At 45.4% G+C, this 24,348-nt stretch overlaps 1 protein-coding gene across 1 annotated transcript in view; it reads right to left on the bottom strand.

Moving 5' to 3' along the window:
* Positions 1–24,348, bottom strand: part of COL23A1 (collagen type XXIII alpha 1 chain) — a 192,699-nt gene that overhangs the window by 37,176 nt on the left and 131,175 nt on the right. The window contains exons 3-5 of the mRNA XM_049830000.1: positions 18,478–18,522; positions 10,443–10,450; positions 6,520–6,546 (exon numbers count right to left, since the gene is read on the bottom strand). Of these exons, the coding sequence (XP_049685957.1) occupies positions 6,520–6,546; positions 10,443–10,450; positions 18,478–18,522 (80 nt within the window). The remainder of the gene's footprint in view (positions 1–6,519; positions 6,547–10,442; positions 10,451–18,477; positions 18,523–24,348) is intronic.

The following is a 24,348-nucleotide window of genomic DNA, read 5'->3' as shown; positions in this document are numbered from 1 at the left end:
TTTCTGGTAAACTCTGAGGGACCACAACGGGACGGAGGAACTGCCACCAGGAATGGGCTTGGGCACGTGTTCCTCATTTCCCACACGTCAGCCTGTCTGTATTCATAATACATTTATGGGTCAACACACAAACAGCTTGCACAGACTTTCCCTTGCTAAGTTATCTACACTAATTGAAATTCTTAATTGCTGAGGGGAGAAAACCCCAAACTCCATTGGTTACGGCCAAGGTCTAGAGCTGCCACCAAAGCCCCCGTCACGCTACTCCACTGCACCAGGGTCGTGCAAGTCAAGGAACCAACTTCCCTTCTGCATGTGCTCCTCCAACTCCTCTCCCAGACATCAGCTCAGAAGAAACATTTGGCTTCACTTTATGTCTTGAAAATTAATTAAAAACAGAGTTTATCATCCTTACAAGCTGATTTCCGGCTACAGGCATTACAGTCGACTTCAGTGGATAACTCTGGATTTACAACACTGTAGCAAAAGGAAGACATTAGCTCACTGTACATGGCTCCCAAAATAAAGTTTCTGAAGATGCTGAGCTGCTTGGCTCCAACAGCATCTTAGTGTGAGGCGGACTTGAAATACCTGAGAATGGCCTGTACAAGAATATTTCAATTTTGACCGAGCAATTATTCCCCGGAAGGTGTGCCAGTGTTGAGCAACGTCTGCGTTGTGTCTCTCCTTTGCCATAAGTCCATTACTTAATTATATTGGTGTAGTTACCTGTCATTAGAAGAGGATGCTACTACTCAATATTGAATTATTTTGAGTAACAAGCTGCATTACTTCTAAGCAGAGAGAACTTGAAGCCCTTTTCTCCCTGCCTTCCTAAAGAGTTCCCACCAGTAAGAGACACAGGCAGGAGGATGCTTGGGCTCTTTCAGGCAACACGAGTGACTTACAAAATTCAGAACGCAAACATTATATGCTAGAGAAACAAAATTAATAACACTGCTCAACTAAAAATAGATGCTAATATTCTAAGGAAAATGTATAACATAGGAGACAACTCTGTTTCATATCATACTTTTTTTTCTGCAAAGCCTCTTCCCTGCTCTGCTTTTTATTAATGAAGACATGCACATGAAGTAATTCCCCTCATTAATCAACTTCATTCTTTTGGTTTCTTCCCACTTGAAGCGACAACCCTCCATTCGGGATGTCACGTAGCAGCGTAGCAGAGACTAATTTTAGGGAGGGAGAAGTAGCAGAGACAGATGAAACTCTCGAGAAACAGAGACTTTGGCTTCAAAAGGCCTCTCCAGTAGACGGGAAGAGGGAAGGGAATGGGTTCTGATGAACCACAAAGGCAGCATCTCATTGGAAAAGAGAAATATCGTGCAGGAGGACAGCCGAGTAGTTTGAAGGCAAGTATAAAACCATCCCTCCATGGGGCAGGGGAAGGGATGGGGGCAAAAAGCATCACCCAACCATTGCTTCTCCCCTCCGTACGTTTTTCGACTCCATTAAACAGCTACATAACGGGAAGATCCGCCTGCACTGAAAGGTCAGCTGCAAAGCCTACTTGCAGTCCAGCTCTTCCATCTGCTCCTCATTTTCTCTTTTTTTTTTTTTTCCTCCTGCCCAGATGCAGCTGCCCGCCCTGCTAACGTAAGCAGCCGAAAGCCCCGCTGCATCAGCCCTCCGCACAGCCAATCCCTCCGCTCCCCTCCCAGCTTTACGAGGGCAAATGCCCCCCGACACGCTGACGCACTGACAGCACGTCAAGTCGAGGGGAACCGCTTGGCAGCGCGGATGCTCCTTGCTTCAGAAAGCACGGCTCGGGACAAGTCCCAGGGGATCCCGGTCCCAGCGCCTGGGTCTGCCCAACGAGAAACACATTTCCATCATCGCGGCGGCCGCACATCTGCTTTTCCTCTGCTCCGGCGCGCCCTTGTGCAAACCCGAGCTCAAACTTCAGGGCCGTGCTTCGGTTTGGGGATGGGCCGGGTGGGCTTTTGGCAAAGGTGTCACCCAAATTTTCCTCGGCCATCCGATCTAAAGGCTGCTGTCGTTTCTTCGGAAGAGCTGGCGATGGGGAGCACCAGAGCAAAACGATGCAGTTAAACCAGCGGCGGCTGGTGGCCCTCCTGCAGGAACACCCTCCACGGCAGCAGGGAGACCCTCAGCACAAACTTGGACCCCTGCAAAGCCCGGGGCGAGGACAACCGGGGCTCCACCGCCATACCCACAGCCACCGGGCAGGTCCCCCAGCAGGGGACTTGCAGACACAGCCGTACCACCAGGCAGGGCGAACCAAAGGTAGAGCAGGTTGCTCAGGACCTCGTCTAGAAAACTGACATTTTTTCTCTCCTGAACGGCTCGTTTTGCAGCATTTTTTTTATCACCATTTTTTCCTTAGAGACCGCTGCATCGCTAATGAATCAATGGAGCCTTGTAATCAATCTGTAATTATCAATTATTCTGGGGTTTCTGTATAAAGGAATCATTTATCCTGTAGTTTTCAGTCACCAAAGCTGCTGGTTCACCCCAGGACACCATCCGCCACACACCGACGTGTTACTCCAGCCACCACCACCAGCACAAAGAGCCAGAGGAACATCGCGGTGTCCAGCAAGAAGGACCACGCAGACATCAGATAAGAAAACCGACCTGCTGGTTCTCCTCCACCTTTGGGCTAAAGCGCTCTGCTTCCCCCCCAGAAGTTGTTTTAGGTATTTTTCTCCAAAAAGGACTTTCCAAGATTAGCGTTTTGGCATCCAAAAGAGTAAAAGCCTCCCCGCTGCCTTCATTTGCGTTCTTGCAAGCTCGGGGGGTGCAAGGCAGGCTCTCAGACTAAGCAGATTTGCCCCTCGAAACTCAGGAGCTTATGATGATCACACTAACACCATTCCTATGGGCAAATTACCCAGCCAAGATGAGGAAAAAAAAGAAAAAATTGCAGGTATTTTGGACACTAAATAGATCTTCCACCTTTCTCTGCCCTCAGCTCTCCACAGAGCACGCACACGGATGACCCACATTCAAGTCCCCGCAGAACCTGAATGATATTCAGTATAACGGCTCTTAAATTGGCTCCGAGACCCTTCTTCCCCCCAAGAGCCGGTTCTCTCAGCAGCTAAAGCGAGAAGCACGGCAAGTCGTGAGCTTCTGCCTCGTTCATCAGTCGCCGGGGTCTGGGTGAGCCCGTGGGAGCCGTCTCTGCCCGACCCAGACTGAACGCAATTTCCCCTGTGTGTAACTGGATTACCTGCAGAGCGGTTTTTATGTCGCGATTTTGTTATTTGTTAAGTGCAGTTACAAATCTGGCAGCCCAAGTTTCACCCTTCTGACATCAGCTTTCCCCACCTGTTAGAAAACCCCCAAAATGGATTAGATTATTGGCCAGGGGCTCAAAAAAAGTTTTAAAAGCCTCCCCAGCACTGCAGTTAAAAAAGAAACAGAAAGTCTCAGAAAAGACAATCTTCAGGCAACATCTGAAACGGCTGATACTGCAAAGGCACGTGTATGGCAGCACAAGTTCATGCCTTACCACAGATACCAAAAAGGCTCTTTTTTCCTTAATCTGCCCCTGTTATCAAAAGTCCACGTTAAACTAATCATCTACACGGTCTTTGTCCTGCTGTCAAATTTGGCTGAAATGGGCCAGGTTCAAAAGTTACTGGGGAAAGAGGAGAGAAGACAGACCCATGCAGCCCTTAGCCCATAGGAACCTACGTTGAAATTCAGGCTGAGTTATATGCTGCGATCCATGTTCAATGGGATGTCACAACCAAGTCAAACAAGACCAGAAAAGCAACAAACCCCGATATTCTTCATCGCTGTTATGGTAATATTAGAAGGCTGTGCCATAGGTCTAAAAATAGAAACTAAATCCTCTCCAGGGTTTAAAAACTAATAATAATGAACCTATAGAACTTCATAAAGAAGAAACTGTTTCTGCTGTAAAGTTTTATTGCAGGGCACAAACCCCTCCCCTTAAGATGTTAACTATCAAAATGTTGAAAGCATCTTACAAAAGCTGTTTTCTCTTTGGGCCCTGTCTCCAGAGCTCTGGTTCACTTCATCCCTTTAAAGCTTCCATTACTTGCAGGTCGGTTATACACCAGCAGCTCACAAATAAACTCAAAGCACTGCTAGCCAAGGGATGCATGTGTCACCATGCCTATCTCTGACACCAAACACCATTTAATATCCACTTGCTACTTCTGCATTTGCACCGCATCCACCTCCTGAACCAGCTCAGAGTTTGTTTGATCACCCTGAAGGGAATAATTAAATAAATGAATAATTAAATTGATTTGACTACACAACTGGATGTAATAAAGCCTGTCCATATGCTTCTGCCGAGTAAGACTCTCAAGGCTGTTTTATGTTTAGTTTCCTCTTTCTTCAGGTATACATATTGCTTTGGAAATGCAATTATCGTCACCTCCTTATTAGATAAAGCTAATTAGCATAGCCACAGCCATGTGGATGCAGTAATTCAGTGTTTGCTGGGTTTGGCTCAGCCAGTTTTACAAAGTCAGGAATAAGACCAGCCACGCAGCTCACCTGAACTGCAGGTCCTCGAGGGAAGGAGAGAGGAGGGAAAACCTCTCGGCAACATTAACACCATTTTCCCGGTGCAGATACGGCAGCAGAGCTGGAGGTCACTGCCAGGCCCCGACATTGTCCGGGAAGGCTGAAGCAGCACCAAAATCCCTCACCAGGAGCTGGGATGGGCTGCCCACCCGGACAGGCTGGGGGTGATACTCCATCCTAGGGAAAAGTCACTATTTCCCCCCAGCGTTTCTGGTTTTCAGAGCTCTGCAACCAAACCACAGGCACAAGCTTTGCCGGAATACGACTGACACAGAGAAGGGGGCAAACCTGCCATGGGCACTGCTAGTCCAGAGGCGGTTACCCACATCCCCCAAGAGCAGAAAGCCACCCTAAAACTGCCATTAAACAGCCCAATTAGAGCAAATTCTCCCATCTTAATTTCTAATCAATTAAACTCTTCATTTCCAACAAACCACTTGTACATTTGTATAACCCCCGGGGCCGGGCAGGTACTGCCTGAGGGAGACAAACCACCGCTCTGCGCCCACCCCGGCCCTCCTGCCCTCCCAAATCAGCAGCCCTGTTTGCTCATGGACTTCCCCACCCTTCCCTCATACTAAATTTTTTGAAATTGGTGGAGCCCCGCGTGCTTTCGTGTTAGGGATGCAACAGCAGCGCAGATTCGTTCTGCAAAATTCACCCCCTCTCGCACCGCTCCCCTTCTGCGGCCGGTGCTGCTGGGGAAAAAAAATGCTGCTGTCTTCCCCAGGGAGGCTCACAGGGGTCCGGGGGAAAGAAAACTGGAAACGGCTCTCTCTTTCCCTTCCGATCCTCCTTCCCTTGAGCTTCCAAGTCCATCACACACAGAAAAGTCAATAGATGTTTCTGTGGTTTATGGTTGTTCAGGGGGAACTGGGCCAGGGCAGGAGGTGGCAGAGACAAGGAGTGAGTTTTCCTAACACAGTCCGGAAAAGGGAGGGAGGGAGGAAAAAGGGAGGGAGGGAGGAAAAAGGGGAGGGAGGGAGGAAAAGAAAGAAAAGGGCATCAACCACAGGAAAGAGAAGGCTAAGTACTTTTCTTTACCTCATAAATGGAACAGCAGGGCAAATAGCCAGGAGACCCTTCCAGAACATCAGGCAGTGCAGGACTTGCTGCAGCCATTAAAAAAGCACGAACAGAGCTGGAAATGTGCTGTGAAGATGGAGGATCTAGACAGCGATTTTTACCAACCCATCACAACGAGCGCGTAACACGGGAGCTGCTCCCCGACGAGCCATCGAGCCCCTCGGAGCCGGAGCACCGCGGCCATCCGAGTGCATTACTGGGGACGAGGGGAACCAGTTTGGGAGGCTGCGCTTTGGGATCTGGCCAGAACAAGGTCTCCCTCCTCCCGCAGAAAGCGGCTCAGAGCCTTTAACAGCCCCAGGTTACCAGCGTTATTTCTCCTGAGAAGACGCCTCCCTCTAACACAGACATTTCAGTGATGCCCATGGGCACAGCAAGGGCACCAACTCCCAAATTACCCCTCCTCCTCCTCGCCTCTGCAAAATCTCTCCTTGCCAACAGGTTGGGCAGGACACCTCTGCCCCCAGGGAAAACTTTTTTGGAGGTTGGTGAATGAGGACCTCTCTCAACACCTGAAGCTCTTTCACCAATGTCCCCAAATTTGGTCACCTCTGGCTGTGAGCGGGACAAACCCCAAAGCCTTCACTGACTTTGCAGTCCAGTGAACTCTTAGGCAAGAGCACGAATAATACCATGAAAGGGCTCAGGTATTTCACCCCTATAAACATTAATGGAGAATACTGCACAGGCTCCTGTGTTTTACAGCTAAATCCCTCAAAAGTTATCACTGATGAAAAGGGAGGGAAGCAGGATGAAAAAAAAAAAAAAAAAAAAAAAAAGAGACCAAGACAGGCAAAGAAAATCAAGTGTCACGGAAAAGATGGAGAGGACGACGGAGAGCAGATTGGAAGAGAATAAAAATAAAAGACATAGCGGAGTTACCGGGTAACCATCGCGTCCTGACTGCCCCTGTGGTGGGGGAACAAGTGAGATAACAAGTCAGTCAATGCACCCGTAGCAGCATCACAACACATAGCAGCAGGCAGGAGACGGGGCCATCAGCTCCCCAGCCAGCCCCGGGACTAAACTCTCTCCAGAGAAACCTCTCAGGGCAAATTTTCCTTTCAGGAAGGTCACGCTTACAGCACATTTTTCCCCAGATTTTGATCTCGTGCTTCCCTTTAGCTACTTACCGAGGCTTTTGCCAACTCACACCCACCCCTGCTGCCCGCGCTCGGTCCCTGCTGCCGTGGATGCGCGTGGTACCCACTAGATCCTGGCCATAAACCCGTCCTGGGACGTGGGTACCGAGGGGTACGGGAGCACCCGGGTGCCGGGGAGGCTGCGGCGATGCCGAGCCAGCGGCTGGGACAGCCCGCCTGCCCGGGAGCAATTGCTGAGCTTCAAACTCCTATTCCAGCACTTGGTTCAATGAAGGTTTCCCCCTCTTCGATCCATTAATTTCCTTGCGGGATGCGGCTCTCCCAGCTCACCTCTAAGCTTCGCTTTAGTTTGCAACGAAGCAGAAAGAAAAGCTGATGCTGCGGGGAAAAGACCTTACTTAAGTTGCCAGCAACGCCTGCAAGATCAGCGGAAGAAACCGCAACCCATTTCAGGATATTTCACCTTTTCTGCTCTCCTCGGGGGGGTTCCCAAAGGCATTTGCCGCTCGAGCTGCCGTTAAATATGCCGTGAGCAAGAGCAGAGGAGCCTGCTGCAAGCCAGACGTAAGGCAGATTCCCGGGAAGGAGCTGTTAAGTATTAGCTGGTACACAAGTAGGCAGTAAAGCGTGTATCTGGTAGAGCAATGTCGTCTGCTACCATAAACATAGGTTATGTCAGCGTGCTGCGGCTGTACACTCAGATTCATACATTTCTTAGGGCACGAAATAGCTCTGGCAGCCCCCTTCGTGCCACGTACGGTGGTTCTCCCGCCTTGCTAAGTGCCCCTGCAGCTTTCAATGCCTCCTGCAGCCCCACCGATTCATCCAGAAACAACATTGACTTCAACAACCACCTATTTAACAAATTACAGTCTTGGGATAAAGTGTACAGTGAGATTTTTATGGAGATGTATGGCACTGGAGCACACGCAGATAAATCGGAAACACTTGTAACTCCCAGCCCTCGCTCGCTGGTGAGTTCCCCAGCCAGCATGCTAATACATAAAGTGTTTGTTAATATCTGGGACTGTAAATGTTTAATTACGGTCTGTGGTAAGTCTATCCTTCAACTGTAGAAATTTCCTACCCAGCATGTGATTTTAATACCCTCCAAAACAGAGGGTTTATAGCACATCTGAGCAGAATACCCCTTACTCACAGACAGGATGATAAATCATCCAACAGCCACAAATCCTGTACCACAAATTCTAATAATTTCATATACACAACTAGCTTATGACAGCCAAAAAATAAAATACCAGAACAACTGCTACTAGGGAACAACAGAACGGAGGATACAGTTTTAGCAGAGTGTGATGCTGTACATGTAAGATGTAATTGATTCCTTATGGCCAAAATCAAGAAACAGAAGAAACTAATAGAGTTAAATACAGTACTGTTGAAATAAAATAATATTGTGGTTCTGTGGGTTCTAGGACTTTTATTATATATTATGTTTAAAGAAGTCTCTGGCAAATACTGCTTGCAGGAATTTTTTTTTATTTTTATTTTTATTTTTTTTTAAAAATGAACTAAACCAGGAGTTGTGTTTTAAAGAAGGGCAAGGGGTGGGGTGGGGGGAGAAAAAAGTCTTGTTTGTGTTAAATCTCCCCTGTACTCCATTTGCAATTCAATAGTGCCGTGGGAACCAGGAAATGAAACCAACTAGAGACAAAGAAAAATTAATAGTGCACCATATGTTGCCTATGTCAAATCACATACAATAAAAGTGAACAGACAGCACACGTGAGGAAGCGTAACCCAGCTGGCTGCGTGTGGGCTGATAACTGCCTCTGAGCAGGAGCAGAGCCGAAATGGTTAAATAAATCCATTTTAAATAAGTCAAAGTACTTCAATGAAGAGAAAAACATCCCTTAAAAGATGTATAATATGGAGTTTTAAATAGGCAGTATCCTCTTCATTGGTAACCTGCCACTGAGTGAGAATTTTTTTTCTTTTTTTTCAATAATTAAGCCCATTTTCATGAATTGCAGAGAGGAAAAAAAAAAATATATATATAATCACCAGGCAGAAGCCCAGCTGGGACTGACTGTAGCACCCAAAAGGGCTCCCCAGCTGCCCAAGGCTGCGTTCAGCCTCAGCGGCTGCTCTCCATGACCTCAGGATCTTGCCCGATGACGTGACTGCGACGCAGGTTTTGGTGAAGCAGGTAAACAGCCGTGCTGCCGGGCAGCGGTGCCGAGCTCCGGGCCAGGCAGGCAGGAATTCACCTCCCAAGGGTGCTCCTGCAGTCAATGCCCAAGTCGCTAATATTTCAAAAACCCATAGAGTCACTTCTGTTGTGTGGGTTGGAGAGGCTGCGTTGCAGTTTTTAATTACAGAGCATTTACAGGAAAATTAATTTATTGATAGGCTACACTTCTGAACACAAACTAGCAAGAAAAATTCATTTGTTTGCATTTCTTGAGCCAGAGTCTTGGATTTATTGCAAATGCTGGGTACAACTTTTAAAGCAAATTAATTTAGATGTCCCGTAAGGATAGTCAAGCCAAAGCTGTTAAGTCTTAAATTTTCCCGATTTGCTCTTTCAAAACCTGGCCAAATAATAATTGTGCTCAAAGCCCCTTAAATCTTTACATTAAAAAATGAACTTGAAATAGAAACAAAAATTCAAATGGCTGAAGCCATCAACTAAACCGACAGGCAGGGCTGCCGATCCCAGGAGAACCAAGCCACGGCACCGTGACAGCCCCCACGCTTCACCTCCATTTCCTTACCACCTTTTGGCTTTTACACAGATTTACAGAACTGGAAATTAATTAGCCCAGGAATAGTTAGCAAATTTATTTTTCCCGAAACGATCCCTTTTCAACCCAGCAATGCTCTATAGGAGGAGAACAACATGAAGAAACATCTCTTAGTGCAACGATGGAGAAGGAAACACGTGGCTGCAAACAGCCTGTGCTTCTCCTCCTCCTCCTCCTCTTCCTTTGGGGGAAGAAAGGTAGAAAACCAGAAGTACCTAATGCCCCTAATTTCTTTTTTAAGAATCCCTCAGCAACTTGAAGGGCACAAATGAAATGCTGTTTTCTCACTCCAAAACCAGCAGGAGAACATCAGATTTGGACGTGGTGGTGGCACAGCCAAAGGCACGTCTGCACATTTGGAAGGAGGAGTTGACACATTTTCAACTATTACCCCTTCAAACAACAAATTCCCCATAAATTTTCTGGTTGTATTAGTAGGAATGCTCGTTATTCTCCCCAACACTTCAAAGAGAAAAGCAAGCAAGCTACGGCTTTCCTTCTAGCCCCCCTTGTGAGGCTACCAAACCCATATTAAATGATAGAAACACGACAGATAAGAAAAGCAAGACAGAGTTTTAGAACTAAAAAAAACCACTAAAATGTTAAAATATTAGTACAGCACTCTTTCTGCTAAATAGAAGCGGACTGAAGAACTCTTTAAAGGGAAAACTTTTTTACTGAATATTTTCTGGGTTTAAAATTACTGGAAGTCCCTCAGGGCAGCAAGTTAAACATTTAAAATCTTTTTTTCCCCTTCTCTATTTGTCTACAATCGTGAAAAAAAAAAAATACAGCAGCATCTGGTACCAATTTTGCTTCCAGACACACCTCTACCAAAAAATGCTGTGCTTTTGCAATGACACCGAACGGCAGGGGAGGGGGGAAGGGGAAGCCTTAACTTTGTTGATCCAACAGTAAAATCCAGGATACTTACGGCAGGTCCTGGAAAACAAAAGAAAAACAAAGAAAAAAAGTCACTTAATTACAAAGAAAAAGTATAATCTGATAAAACAGCACATAGCAGGGCCCGAAATCAGAACAATTCAGTACTTTTCAGTTCATTTCCAATGGGATGACTTTCCAGATACACTTCACACCATCCGCATCCTCCCGTTACGGGAACATCTCACCCCTGCTGCTGGTACGGCAGTACTTACAGGGGCTGTAAACCCAATCTTTTCCCATCTTTTCCCCAGTGTCACTCTGTTCCGTCTCCCCCCACGAGACCCCGGGCACGTTACAAGGCATCGCCCACGTTCAGGGCTTGGGGCACCGCGCGCCACCGCTGAGCAGCGCCAGCAAAAAGCAGATAGACGCAGCTGGAATTTTATGAGCAAGAAGTACGTTTTCACTATGGAGCTTATTTTCCTTCAGGTTATACAAGAGGAGCTGGAGATACACTTGCAAAAGCCAAAGGAGCAGTGCAGTGCCAGGGGCACCGGGCAAGGACGTTGCTACAGCAGCCACAGATCCCAAACATCGCTATAAGATCCCAAACTTGGGATCTCGGTTCCCACTCCTCCCTGACCTCAAAACACGTCACACAACCCCACGGTCCTGCGTCACCTCCATGCAGCCCCTGCTCGAGGGCTTTGCTGTGCTCGGAAGCAGCCGGTGGGCTGACGCACGGTGCCTTAGACCCAGGGGAAAAAAAAAACAAAACCCAAAAGCCACTGCATCTACAACGGGCTTTGGGTACCGGTGCCCCAGTGTGAAGCAGTGATTAATGGCAGTTAGGAAAAAAATAAACACCCCATATTGCCCCGTGGCGCAGGGGTCTTTGCCGCCTGCCACACCGATTTCTGCAGCTTTCCCACCGCTCGCCCAGGCTGGTGCGACGCGGAGGTGAACTCTGAGCCCCTAATCTAATGCAATCCACATTTCACTCTTGTTCGCAAGACAGCCTCTAGTACTCTGTTTAGGGCTTCTTCATGCTCCATTTCCTGCCTGATCAAAACCAGAAACTAATCAGAATTAAAAAAAGAAAAAATGTGGGAAAAATTAAAATGGAGGGGAAAAAAATAATCAGCTCGGTTCATCTTATATTAGTCAAGAATATAAAATAAGAAGCATATTTCAAGCTAACGTGTTTTCAAGGTTCTTAAAATTTGTTTAAAAATTAAAACATTGAAAAGTTGAATAGCAAAACCCCAGAAAAGCCCAAGAACGAGGACTGGAAGCAAGTAACAACAGGCAGCGCCTGCTGCCAAGAATTAGCCCATTAACGTGCATTCGTCAGCTTAACGTGGTCAACTCCGCACACAACCGCGGCCAAGCGCCCAGCCGCCATGGAGGGGAGAAGACAACCTCCAAATCTCCCTCCGTGCCCAGAAGTCTATTTTCTTTAGGGCTAAAATTCACACGGGCTCTTAGCTCACGTTCCTTAGTTTAATTTCTTATGTATACAGAAGTCAATGGCTCTATGCCAATTTATTAGCTGAGAATCATAAACCCAATTTATTAACTCACTTATGCCAAGCTACCCACAAAAGTCCTTTTGTAGAAAAGTGAAAACTAAGTCTCGAATAAGAAGCGGTCAGGAAATTATTTTAATATGGGATTTCAATCATGTACCAATTATAATCTCCTTGGAATTCATTGCCTCTTTCCTTTTCTCAGCTACTGTTTTCTCCCAACATGTGCAGGCAAGTGCTCTTTTAAAATGCTTTCCTCTCAAATACAGGAATCAAACCTGGATGGGGGGTCTGTATATGCAACATGGGATACTCTCCATCCGCATCAGTGGGGTTACTCTAATCTTCAGCTGCGCTGTTGGCCAAATGGGGCTAGATAAACCGTCATTAAGGCATAAAGTTAAACCTACTGAATTGATCTTTTCTCCTCCTAAGAACAAGATAACTTGCTGAACATGTTTTTCAAAAGCCTAGCCGCAAGACACTTGTTTCCTATGGAAGAAAGTCAAATATTTTGCAAGGCAACAATAAATAAAGTTAATCGTGGACCCAGGGGCTGCCCCCCACCCGGCCGTCTCCTCGATGTGGGCACATTGCACAAGAGACACACTCTTTTCACAGACATTTGCCAGAATTTACTGCTAATAATTTGGACTAGTGAGAATCAGTTTGAGAGCTCAAAAGGAAGAATGAAACCACTTGGAAATTCTTATTATAATAAATAAAAGTTGGAAACAGCCTTTGTGTATTTAAACTCTGTAACAAATTAACTTGGGGGCTTATTACAGAAGGGAGAGGAAAAAGACAAAATAACCTGCAAATACACAGGGTTTGGTCTATGATTGATTTGCTCCAAACAAGGGAAATGTGCCGTGCTTTTCCATGATCTGCAGCATATGTTACTGCTGTATTGCCGGGAGTGAACACCTAGTACCTGAGCCTGCAAGGGCATGAAGATATTTGGAAACACCAAGAGATTCCTTAAGACCGTGAACAATTGTGCTAGCAGGAGGTGAAAATAGAAACTCATTCAAAATAAATGACCCAGATTTCCTGATTGACTAACACGAATGTTATTTTGTATATCCAGAGACCTAGCAGGTCACAGCGGCATCATCCCCAGCAGTACACAAACATATGGGAAATGACAGGTCACAGTCATTTATTTCCAAGTATTTTTGCAGCTTGGGAATTTTGGGATAAGCTACCATTTCTATTTAATCTGTAAATCATTTATCATGCAAGCTTTCCTGCCATGACAGGAGAGAGCACAGCCAGGTGGGGGAAACAAACCCAGCCAGACCTTTCCAACAGCTCAGGAAAAGTCAGAGGGGACTTTACTGCTGCCCTTAACGGGCAAAGGACCCATCCCCGAGGGAGCACACACACATCTGTGGCCACCTGGAGACATTAAAAAAATGATAATTTAAAAACCGTGTATACAGATAAATACTTTAATATAAAAACATATGTATGTGTACTTATACACACACAGAGTATGTATATACATACAAAGTTATTAATCCAGGATACAATAAGGGGAATAACTTAGTCATAGGCAACAAGGAAGGAGGGCAACTGCTACGGTCATAAGAAGTCGCAGAGATCGCCTCTACATCAGTCTGAAAACGAGTATTTGTTATTGCCTGTTGACCTCCCTATCTGTGCCTCAGCACTGGTGCACACAGCGAATACTCTCTCCTAGCAGAGAGTCTTGTTATTGAGAGCAAATGTGGGACAGATTAGATTTTTCCTAAAGTTCAGCAGAAGCCAAAGCAGTCCTCAGGTACAAGGGTAGGGTATATGTATGCAATTTGTCATGAGAAATACAGGGAGCAATGAAAATCCCCAAAGAAATACAAAGTTCTGCATGATTTACCCACGTGCACGCAGGCACACACGTGCTTACTGAATAACAACAACTGGATATTTACACTTGTCCACACAAGCACGTGGCCAAGGGCTTTGAAAGGGTCTTAATGTGTAAAATATAGGGTTTAAGTACATGTAGGGCTGGAAGAGAAATAACATTTCCCTACATAGAAATTGCTTTGCTTTTGTTTCTTATAAAGAGCTTTAGATTCTTCCCTGTTCCAAATCAGGATATTTCTGTAAATAGAATAGCGGTAAGAAAAAAAAAAACCCTCACAAACAAACTTTGAATCAAAACTTTGGTAGAAGTTCAAATTAAAGAAACAGTTGTAGTGTAATGTAAATTTGGAAACCAAAAGCGATGGGGGGTGGGGCAGAAAACTTTTATCCCATTTCAACAATTTCAAAACATGTCCCCTACAAATGTTTTTGAAATGGAAAAATTTTGCAGACAAAACTTTTACTGCCAGAAACAGCAATTTTGCCAAGTCAACATTTTCCCATGAAATAACACTTCACCAAAAAATACCCTTCCAGGTCTACCTGTAAGGGCAATTTTGTGCCTAAAACGGACAACATTTATTCCCTTCTGCTGAAGCAGCAGATAGTTGATGCGAACAGGCGCTACCCAACATTAGCTTTGGGTGTTTACCTCCAGAACCAGCTCTTGCTTCACGTGAGGAGAGCAGAGATGTACTCAGAGACTTCTCAGACTATTTCAGGTATATTTTTTCCTGTTTTTTCTTGAGGAATTTTGAGGTTTAGATCAGGTTTTGGATCAATCTTCAAGCCACGGGAAGAAAGCAGCATGCCATTACAAGAGACATGAGCATCCTATCCCACCATCTAGTTGTGCAGAGACTTTGAACCAATACTTATACTAACTAAATGCCCAAATCCTGGATGTGATTAATCCATCCTTCAGGAACACCCCAAAATAGAGCAATCCTTAAAAAAATAAACATAAAGCCCTGGGAGAACCGCGCAGCCATACTCCATCCCGCTCACGCAGCACCAGCTGGCAGCAAGAGGGGAAGCAAAACTGCCCAGGTCCCCTGCTAAAATCCATGTTATTTCACAAACGCTCACTACAACGGTTGAACTACGTCCTCGCTGGGACATATCATGTTAAAAAAATAAGCTAACATGACATTAAACGTGATTTTGCCTTTGGCATGGAAAGGGAACTGTATCTGAGGCGCGCAGGCTGTCAGGACCAACCACAACAGCTCGTGCTGCAAAACCTTCCTTCCACCTCACGCTCAGAGAAGGCTGCAAATCCCACACAAGGTTGTATTAAAATGTGTTTTTCTTTTTATACACCGTTTCCCCGGGTGCTTGCACGAGGGTCTTCAAGGCTGCGCTTGCTTTCCAGCTCCACAAGAACCCCCTGATGCTCGCGTGTGGGAATGAGGACGACGGGACCCATGTGTTGGATCTGGCAGGTTGGGATGGAGCTTGGGACACGCTGGACCAGACTGGGCAGCCGAAGGGCCACCTTCCCAAGGAAGCTGCTGGTGTGACTTTCCCGGCCTCGCGGTAGCACCAACAAATTGGTTTTTAGAAGTGACCTCTTCCACAGCGGTGGGACTCGGGTGACTGTCACTACAGCAGCTCCATCCCCGTGAGCGGCTCTAGGACACGCGTGGCGTTCCCCTGCCGCAGCCGCGATTCCCGCGGAGCCAGATGACAGCGAGAGGAAATAAAACGGGTCGGATGGAGCCATTTGACTCCATTAATCCCTGGTTTGTTGAGCTTGGGCTGACAGCGGCAGACCCCCAGGTGCCCGATCTTCGTGTTTGAGGTCCGGGAAGAGATGACAGCGGGGACGACCGTGCCACCGTGGGAAGCTCGAGCTGCTGCCGGAGAAAGGAACCAGAAGGAAAGGCTGGGGTTTAGCGCAACCCCCCTGCTCACAGGCTCCCTGGGAGGGGGGAAACTTGTTGCATTTATGCTTCTCTACAACAAAATAAATTATTCCAAGCCCAGAGGCAGCTCCCTGGGGGGGGGGGAAGGATCAGGAGGCAGCAACAGTGGTTCACCCCCACATTTTGGTAAGTGCTTTTTGAAGCACATGCAGGCAGGCTTGCCCCTCTTGCAAATAGTCTAAATAGCGATTTTTTATTCCCCCCCCCCCCCCCCCCCTAGAAATGGTTTAAAAATTAATCTCTTATGGTACGGTGTCTTTCTATGGCAGAGAGCAGTTGTCTTGGGCACGCTTTCAGAATGATGAATTCTTAGTTTAGAGAAACAGAGCTGTTTTAATTTGGAAATGAAAAAAATTCTATGAATCCATCACAGCAAAAGAAAAAAGTAAAATTCTGTCTTGGTTTAAATCAACAGGAAGGTGCGATTGAGAAGGGCCAGAATGTTCTTTTAAAAGTTTCTCTGCTTGTTTCTAAGAGATATATGTTGAAAGTTTTAATATGAATCAGAAAAAGTTTTTCAACTTGACCATTTCAACAATTGCCAGAAAAAACGCTCCCTTTGGCAGGGCCGAGACCAGTGCTGAGCCTTCTGGCTCTACAGCAGCATTTGTCTGGAGGCTGTAAAGCTATAACCACGCAGGGTCCCTGGGGATGGACACTATCGTGCTATGCAAACAAAGTTTTGTTCACATTTATCAGCTGTAGTAAAGGAACAAGGACTTGGTTTATGTGTGGTCAGGTTCTCAAACAAATATAGAAATATATATTCAAGCTATCTATGAAAACAAACATCTGGCAGCTCAGCCAAAACCAATACACAGAGGGACATCTGCTCTCTGTGTTTCTATCTGCAGTGCAGCGGAGGAATCCGCAGGGGCTGCATTGCATTACATGGATTTAACCGGCGTGTCCCGTTAAGTGTGTCTGTGCGTGTGTTTGTGTGCACGTGGGTGTCTGCTGCACTCTCAGTTTTCCTCAGCAATTGTAGGAAAGTTCAAAAAAGATCATAAGTTGTTATTAACGATTGATTTTTTTCTTTCTTCTTTTTTTTTTTTTTTTTTTTTACATTTTATAATGCCTGTTTTCCTGCTGGTCCTGCATCAACTCCCTGGCAGCTTTCCGCTTTGTCAGAACGATGCTTGAGCAGCACCTGTGGACGTGCCGCTGCACGAGGGCGAACATCGCTTTTCAGAAGGTCTTGTGTGAAATAGGGAGAAGGCAGCAAAGGGCAAGGGCATGCTCAAGCTCAGCGCTACCTCCCCAATTTTTGTACGGACTAGAGAGACATCTCGGACAATGTTTACATCAATGCCTGCATACAAAACCCAAATTCATTAGCTGACCTCACCAGCTGCCCTTGGCTGAACACTGTACTCCACTGTGCTCCTTAAAGCCCTTAGTAATATTTTAAAATAACCCAAACAAACAATAAGACAATCAAAGCTACCTGGTGGCTATTCCTGCAGCCTAACTACTAGGAAAATGGAGTCTAATGAAACTGGCTGGGATCCATCACTACCCCCATGAGTCCAGTACCCATCCCTTCGGCATGAGTAATCCCTGATGCTTCAGGAGCAAAAATATCTCCAAAAACACATAAAGCACCGTGAAATACCATCCGTGGAAGAGAGAGAAGGGAAAGGCCTGCCTGCCTGCCTTCCACGGAGATCAGTCCATAGTCGGCAGCACAAAACCCCTGATTTCCTTTCCCCAGAGTTAAAAAAATTGTTTAAAATATCAGTGATCAGAAAGTTATGCTGCCCTTTTTTTGCCTATGCTTTTTTAAAAAATCCAGCCATGTATTTCCTATAGCAACATGCAGCAGAAAACAGCCTCCATGCTAAATAAAAATCTACCTGGCCTCCATTCATTCTCTTAACATTCAAGAACATAAAAGCCGAGGAGCATAAAATTCCATCTGCTGCTTTCCGATACACAGAGGCAAGTTGCAAACTCTGGGTGGCTTTCTAGGTACATTCCTCTCTGTTTTCCTTAGAAAGAGCAACACCAACCGCATCTCCCCCCTCTCCAACAGCACTTCAGACCTAACAGCAGAATATAAACAACACTTCTCCCCAGCTGAAACGGGATCCGTGCTTTCCCATTTCACAAGACAAGAGAAAAAAACCACCAACCCACCAGATACCGAAATGACAGAGGCATATAATTAAAGCAAACGGCTCAAATAAAGATTCCCAGTGAGGCCAGTCTGTGGTTTCACCCGGTCCGAGGGCACACTGAGCAGGGAACGAGCCAGCGCACATCTCCCATCTAGCACGGCTGTGGGGCTTCGATAGATTTGTGCTAATTTACAGTCCCACTTCGCTGCTGAATGCGATAATAATGGGTCTGAATTCTATGAGGGAGAAATGGAAGAATGGATAAAATATGCAACAGCAGAGGGTGTTTTGAGGGTTTTTTCCTCTGGTGGGTTTTTTTTTGTCGTTGTTGAGTTTTTTGGGGGGAGTTCTGGTTGGCTTTTTTTGTTTTGTTTTGTTTGTGTGGGTTTTTTGTGTTTTTTTTTTTTTTTTGTTTTTTTTTTTTTTTTTTTTTTTTTTTTTTTTTTAGGGTTTAGGTTTATTTTTCTGGTTTTCATAAAAACCTTTGTATCCAGCACACAGGGATGTGGGCAGCCCCCCATTCTGCAGCCCGTTAGATGAAGATGACCGGCATCGTGAATTGAAAGGTTCCCACATCCAGCCCAATGACACTCGCGGGGTGCCCAGCGATGTCGCTGGGGAAAGGCGATGCTTACCGGGTTCTCCGCGCCGGCCGGGCTTCCCCCGCCTCCCCGGAGGACCTGCGGAAAGCAGAGAGTAGAGGGTTAGCAGGCAGCGAGTTCGGGAGGGAACCTGCCCCGTGACCTTCTCTTTGGATCCAGACCGCCTTGGGTCTTCCCCCCTTTCCCGACTACCAAAAAACAATAGTAGGTTGCACATCTTTAACACCACTTTTTTCACAAAATATATCATTTTAGTGAAAAAGCCAAGGCCAGGCTCCTAGGCAAGGTGGGAAGCAGGTTTTGAAGTTATCGGCATTGCCCACGTAGTAGAGGGAACCAGGTCTTAAGGGCTCCAAAATTCTGGAAAAAACTTTGCAGAGCAGTTGGCAGTCCTGCACAGTTCATGCATGCTGCAAATGGCTGTTACAGTCTAGCAAATCACTATATTTAGAGTATTAAAATGAGGAATGGAAACCTTTCGCTACTAATTGTTATACGAGTCAGAAAAAGTTTTTGTGCAGACCACTAACACAGCCTAGATCTGATCATACATTTATAATTTCAGACCCCAGGTTCAGATATAAAACTCGCTTGTATTCTCACCCTTCTGGATAGCGATAGCTAAGTGATTGATAAAATACCATAAACGACAAAATACCCTTAATCAAGAAAAAAAAGACACTCAAAACAATAAACACAGATGCAGAACACTGTTCCTCCAGCACACGTAGAGCATCCAGCTCTCCGACAAAGCCGTAACGCCGCGTCCTTCGTGCTGTTAGCTGACACGTTACAGCCTCTCGGCCGGAGCAAGGCTTCCCTGCCCGGGAGCTGGCAGCATCCACGCTCCTGCAACACGCGCTTTGCCAGAAGGAAACAAAAAGCCGCTTTTTGTAGCCTTCTGCAGCAGGTCAGCCAGCTCCGGAGGAACGTTTGCTGGGTGACAGCGACGTTAACAACAAAAAGCAAGAGCTCGCTTTTTAATCCGTGAAACTACGCTGCTCCCCCCTCCTTTCTGCTGCTTTTGTTTTGTAAATTTTTAAAGGAAAAAGATGATAAACAAAGACCATTAAATATTTCTGCACTCCTATCAAAATTTCCCCTGCTGCATAAACGTTTCTGTACCCAAACGTGTAATTGCATCTCCAGCCGTGGCATTTTCTCTTTAAAGTTCGGATGAACTGCCCAGCGCTCCCTCTCCGCAGCCCACCTGCATTCCTCCCGTCCTCGCAGGTGGGCTATGGCAGGAGCTCCAAGCCCCACGTACTCCCCTGCTATGGGGACGGCAGCTATAGGGGTTAGCTCGCAACGGCTTGGTAGAAAACATCTATCGGAATTCCCTAAGCAACTTGCTTGCAGTTTTCTTTGGGGGAGGAAAAAAAGAAGGAAAAAAAAAAAGGCATATTTTCAGCCTCGTTAATTCTTGAAATCAGGTAGATGATTATATCACATTACACCCAGGAGGAATGTTTACTCCCTCCAGCCTGAAGTCAAGCCACTCCGGGGTGGGGGGGGAACCACAACTCTGATGAAGCACTTTTTCCAACTTCATAGACCAGACATGACTGAGCAATTAAAGCTAATCTACCTGTGCCACCCTCTTGGCTAATTGCAGCAGAGTCTGGGCTTCAGCAGGCTGCAGCCTCCCCGTCCACCCACCGCTGCCCCAGGGTGCTTTAAACACCAGCAATGCTTAATCCTTCGGTGTCTTTTGATAGACTCCTCCTGGATGCATGTCACCTGGGGCGACTCGCTAACAATTTTATTTTACCTCTTCTGCTAGCAGTGATGAGAAAGCCCAGGGTTTCCTAGGGAGGAGGAAACGTCCTAATGAAGCTGTAGGAGGGGGAGTTCAAGTTTTTAAGCAAGTGACTAATGAGTTGGTAGCGAAGCTTTTAGGCAATTTAGAGGAGGGCTGATATCGAAGGGCGAATGCACGGAGCTCCTACATAAAGTTCAGGTTGGAGCCTTTCAACTGCCAACGTGACAAACCAAAAATTCCTTTAAAAAGAAATTTAATACTGATTTTTGTATTTTTTAAGATTTAAGGGATTTCTTAATATATCATGCCAAAAGTGAAAAATTGACTATTGCCCTTGCTGGAACAGGCTCCCCAGAGAGGTGCTAGCTGCTCCATCCCTGGAAACGTTCAAGGTCAGGTTGGACAGAGCTGTGAGCAACCTGATCTAGTTGAGGATGTCCCTGCTCGTTGCAGGGGGATTGGACTACATGACCTTTAAAGTTCCCTTCCAGCCCAAGCCATTCTGTGATCCTGTAATTCTTTCCCTACAGTCTTCAAGGAAAACTGTAAGATGGGTGCAGCACATGGAATTACAAGTATAGCACGCTTGTGGAAACCATTAATTAAACCAAAGTTGACAAAGCAAAAAAAGAAACAAACCCCAAAACCAACCAAACCCATTCTCATCTGTTTTACTTGCTGTTTTTTATCAGAAAGCAATTTGGTCAAAAACAACAATAAAAAAAGTAGTATTTTAGAAACAGTATCTAGAATCCTGCTGCCAATCAATAGCTGAATATGGCAACATCTCTGAGGAGAGAAGATTTTAGTGGGGATTTAAAGGAAGAACATCACACCCAGTATCCGCTGTGGGCAAGACTTGCAAGTCGCAATCCTGTGATCCAGATGCGGATGAGCAGAAGGACAGAGACCTCCCGGCTCCCTGCAGCGAGAGGACAGCACACCAGAGTAACCCAGGAGTCATTAACGCTATCTACAACCTCACCCTGTGCAGATGAGAATAAGTCCATGGTCTGCACGACTAGGAATTATTATTTTAGCGATTTCTAGCCTATGATGGATACTGCTAAAAGATACTCACTAAAAGGCATAAAGTGAATCCATATTACACCTCTCATTTCCAAACCATTTAAGAGACTACAAAGGAAATTAAGGAGGCCTAAGAATTTGTTTGAAGATAAATGTTGACTGTAAACTGTTACCTAGTGGCTCCTTCTCCTAAGACCTTGCAGTCTGATGCTTGTTCAATATAATTAAGATTTGTGTTGCATTAATGACTGTTGCGTAATAGCTGAACCTTTTCTTCTAACCGTGCCAGCTCTGCTGTATCAGTTCTGGGAGTTCCTTATTTACATTGTTATGAAAGACAGTTTTGGAGAGGAGAACGAATACAAAGCATAAACCAGTCTATTTTTAAACAACTTGTCACGTTCAAGATAAACAGCCTCAATCCAGGGCATAATATGCAGTTTCTGACAACACCGTAAGCTTTCCAGTAAGATGATAGATTTAGTAAACCAAAGACAAAGGAAGAGAAAGAAATATATTGCTATTTGGAAGCATTATGAGGATGAGCTGATGGGCGCATCTAAAGAATAGCTACTCAGAAACAAGGTAAAAAGTTCACAGTAAATAGACTCGATTGACTTCGCTCTTCTGCTGGGTAGCAGCCACTTATGTCATCTATTGCGGGTGAGTAAATGAAATATTAAAAAAAAAAAATCAACATCACTTCATAGTTCACGTAAAATATTGTCAAAAGCCAAAACCATGTATTTGTCCACAGTGCAGTAAGTTACCCTTACTTGAACTAATTTATCCATTGCAAATTGGGCGACTGCAAATCGAGCTGCTCAATGAACACCGTAATCCATCAGTATCAGGAAAGCAGGTCTATGGTACTACACGTGTTGAATGTCTTTTTACCCCTTGTAATTAAATCAAATCTGGTCCTTGACCCACGTTCCCAGGCTTGGGAGGCTGTATCACTGCCTCCTGTCCCTTCAGCTTGATGGGCAAATTGCTGCCTGCCTTACTGTTGAGCATAAGGTAAATCAATGTTCATCAAACATAAAGCAAGTTTAAAACGCCAGCAAGAAAAAGAGCCTGGTACAAAGCCTCACTGAAGACAGCCGATGCGTTTTAAACGTTAAGCCAGCGAAGCACATTTTTACCCAAGAACTTGTGGCACAAGGCTTGCGCTCTCTTTTCACTTACACTTCTACACATCACCCTTTTCCACAGAGAACGTATACACAGACGTATTAACCATAAATCTGTGCCCATCTCTTTCTTCAGGCCATGTGCTGCTGAGGCTCTTGGGGACTTTTTGGGGGGTACGTTGATACAGAGAAGTAGTTGGGAACAACGTTCAAGTAAAAACCTTGGCCAAGTGAAATGAAGACCTGTCTTACTGGATATCTTTAAATCAGAGGTTTCTTTTTCCCTTACAAGCATGACACAGTGAGATGATCATGTTGTAACCTCTTAATCATAAATGTTGAACTTACTTTTAGAGCCTTATTTTCTAGATGAACTCATATAACTCATCTTGCTCTAACATGGGATTAAGTTTTTAAACCATTTTGGAGGGTCTACCTGCTCACGTGCTTTCACTTAATATTTTTTTTTTTTTTTTGGTGAGGTTGAAATGGTTTAGATTCTGTTTCCCCTTCTTCCTTTTCGGCATTTTTCAAGTTGCCTTTAATATATCAGTGTTTTTTCATTTAAAAATGAGTCAACCAGAAGAATAGCTTGAACAAATTGGTTGGTTCAGCCACTCTCAGGAAAGTGGATTTTTTTTTTTTTTTTCATATGGCTTCACTTAGAAGCAAGGAGAACTTCGTGGCAGCGTACCGCAGGGTCTGGTATTGAGCATGAGGAAACCACGGCCCTGGTCTAGCTGGCTGTTCCTGCACAAAGGCCAATTTACTTTCTTGTTCCCTGGGGAAGAGGTTTATGGTTCATGGGCAGAAGTCAGGTTCTGCGCTGCTTGCTCAGCTGATACTCATCAGGTATTCAAGTTGGGCTACAGGCTCCGAGACCACAGATCTAAGATTAAACAGTTTTGGGTCACAACACTTTGCGTGAACCTCTTTGGCTTTGGATTCCAACGGACCCAAAGATTCAAAGCAAATACCAGATGCAGATTGGAAACACGCAGCACATACAGTCTACAGCCTTTTTTCCAAATAAAACACAAAAATAATATCTAGATTCATTTCAAATTTGGCCCCAGTGCCCCAAAAACTCTCTGAAATCCTGGGCTACGTTTTATGTTAGTAGAAAAGCCACCCAGAAAGCAACCTCTGGTTGTTAGCTGAGGAGAGCTCCTTGCAGTTCAACACGTGATCCAGTTGCTTTCAAGATACAGAACAAGAAACAAATAGTTTTCCTTCTTATACCTCCACCGCAGCCTTTCTGAGTGAGGATGCACACAAGCATCCTCCTTGCAACGTGTCGGGGAAGAAAACTCCCACTCCAGGAACCAAACTGGAATATTGCTATTATTATTGGAATAATAAGGGGGTAACATTTAAGGTATGTTTTGGCTAAAGCATCTCAGAACCTCAAGACTAAAGGTTTACAGTCTTAAACTCTCCTTTACCCACAGCTGAGCTAAAATGAGGGATTCCCAGTGAGAGGATGGGATGGGGCATGCAGCTGGGGGTGGGGGGGGGGGGCAGAGTCTTAAACCCTCCCAACAAGATGGGGCAGAGCAAGTCCAAGTCCGAAATCTAACGTTCACCAGCACCAATGAAACCGGGACATGAGATATATTAGCTTGAGATGACACAACTGTTCAAGACCAGAGGCAAATTTGGGGTGTTTATGTGTTTTTCTTAACTGCAGCCAACGGAGGCCCCTGTTCCCCTGGGTGGATGCTTGTTGCAAAAGAAAAAAAATATTCAAGCTCATTCAAAGAGTGAAGTGTTATATACAAGCCTACTGAAACCGCTTAAAGCGCTAATTATGTTCCATTTAAAACAACTGAGATGGTGCCGCTCGCTCAGTACTCTGGATTTTCACCCCCCCATCATTTTTTTTTTTCTTTTTTTTCCCACACCCAGAGACAGTTTCTTCAAACAGTCAAGTGCATACAGCTCTTTTGTTTAGTCACTAGGGCATGAAGATAAACTGAA

This window comes from Accipiter gentilis, chromosome 26 (assembly GCF_929443795.1).
Source record: "Accipiter gentilis chromosome 26, bAccGen1.1, whole genome shotgun sequence".
In the NCBI taxonomy this organism is placed as follows: Eukaryota; Metazoa; Chordata; class Aves; order Accipitriformes; family Accipitridae; genus Astur; species Astur gentilis.
This window is presented reverse-complemented; position numbering and strand designations above follow the sequence as displayed.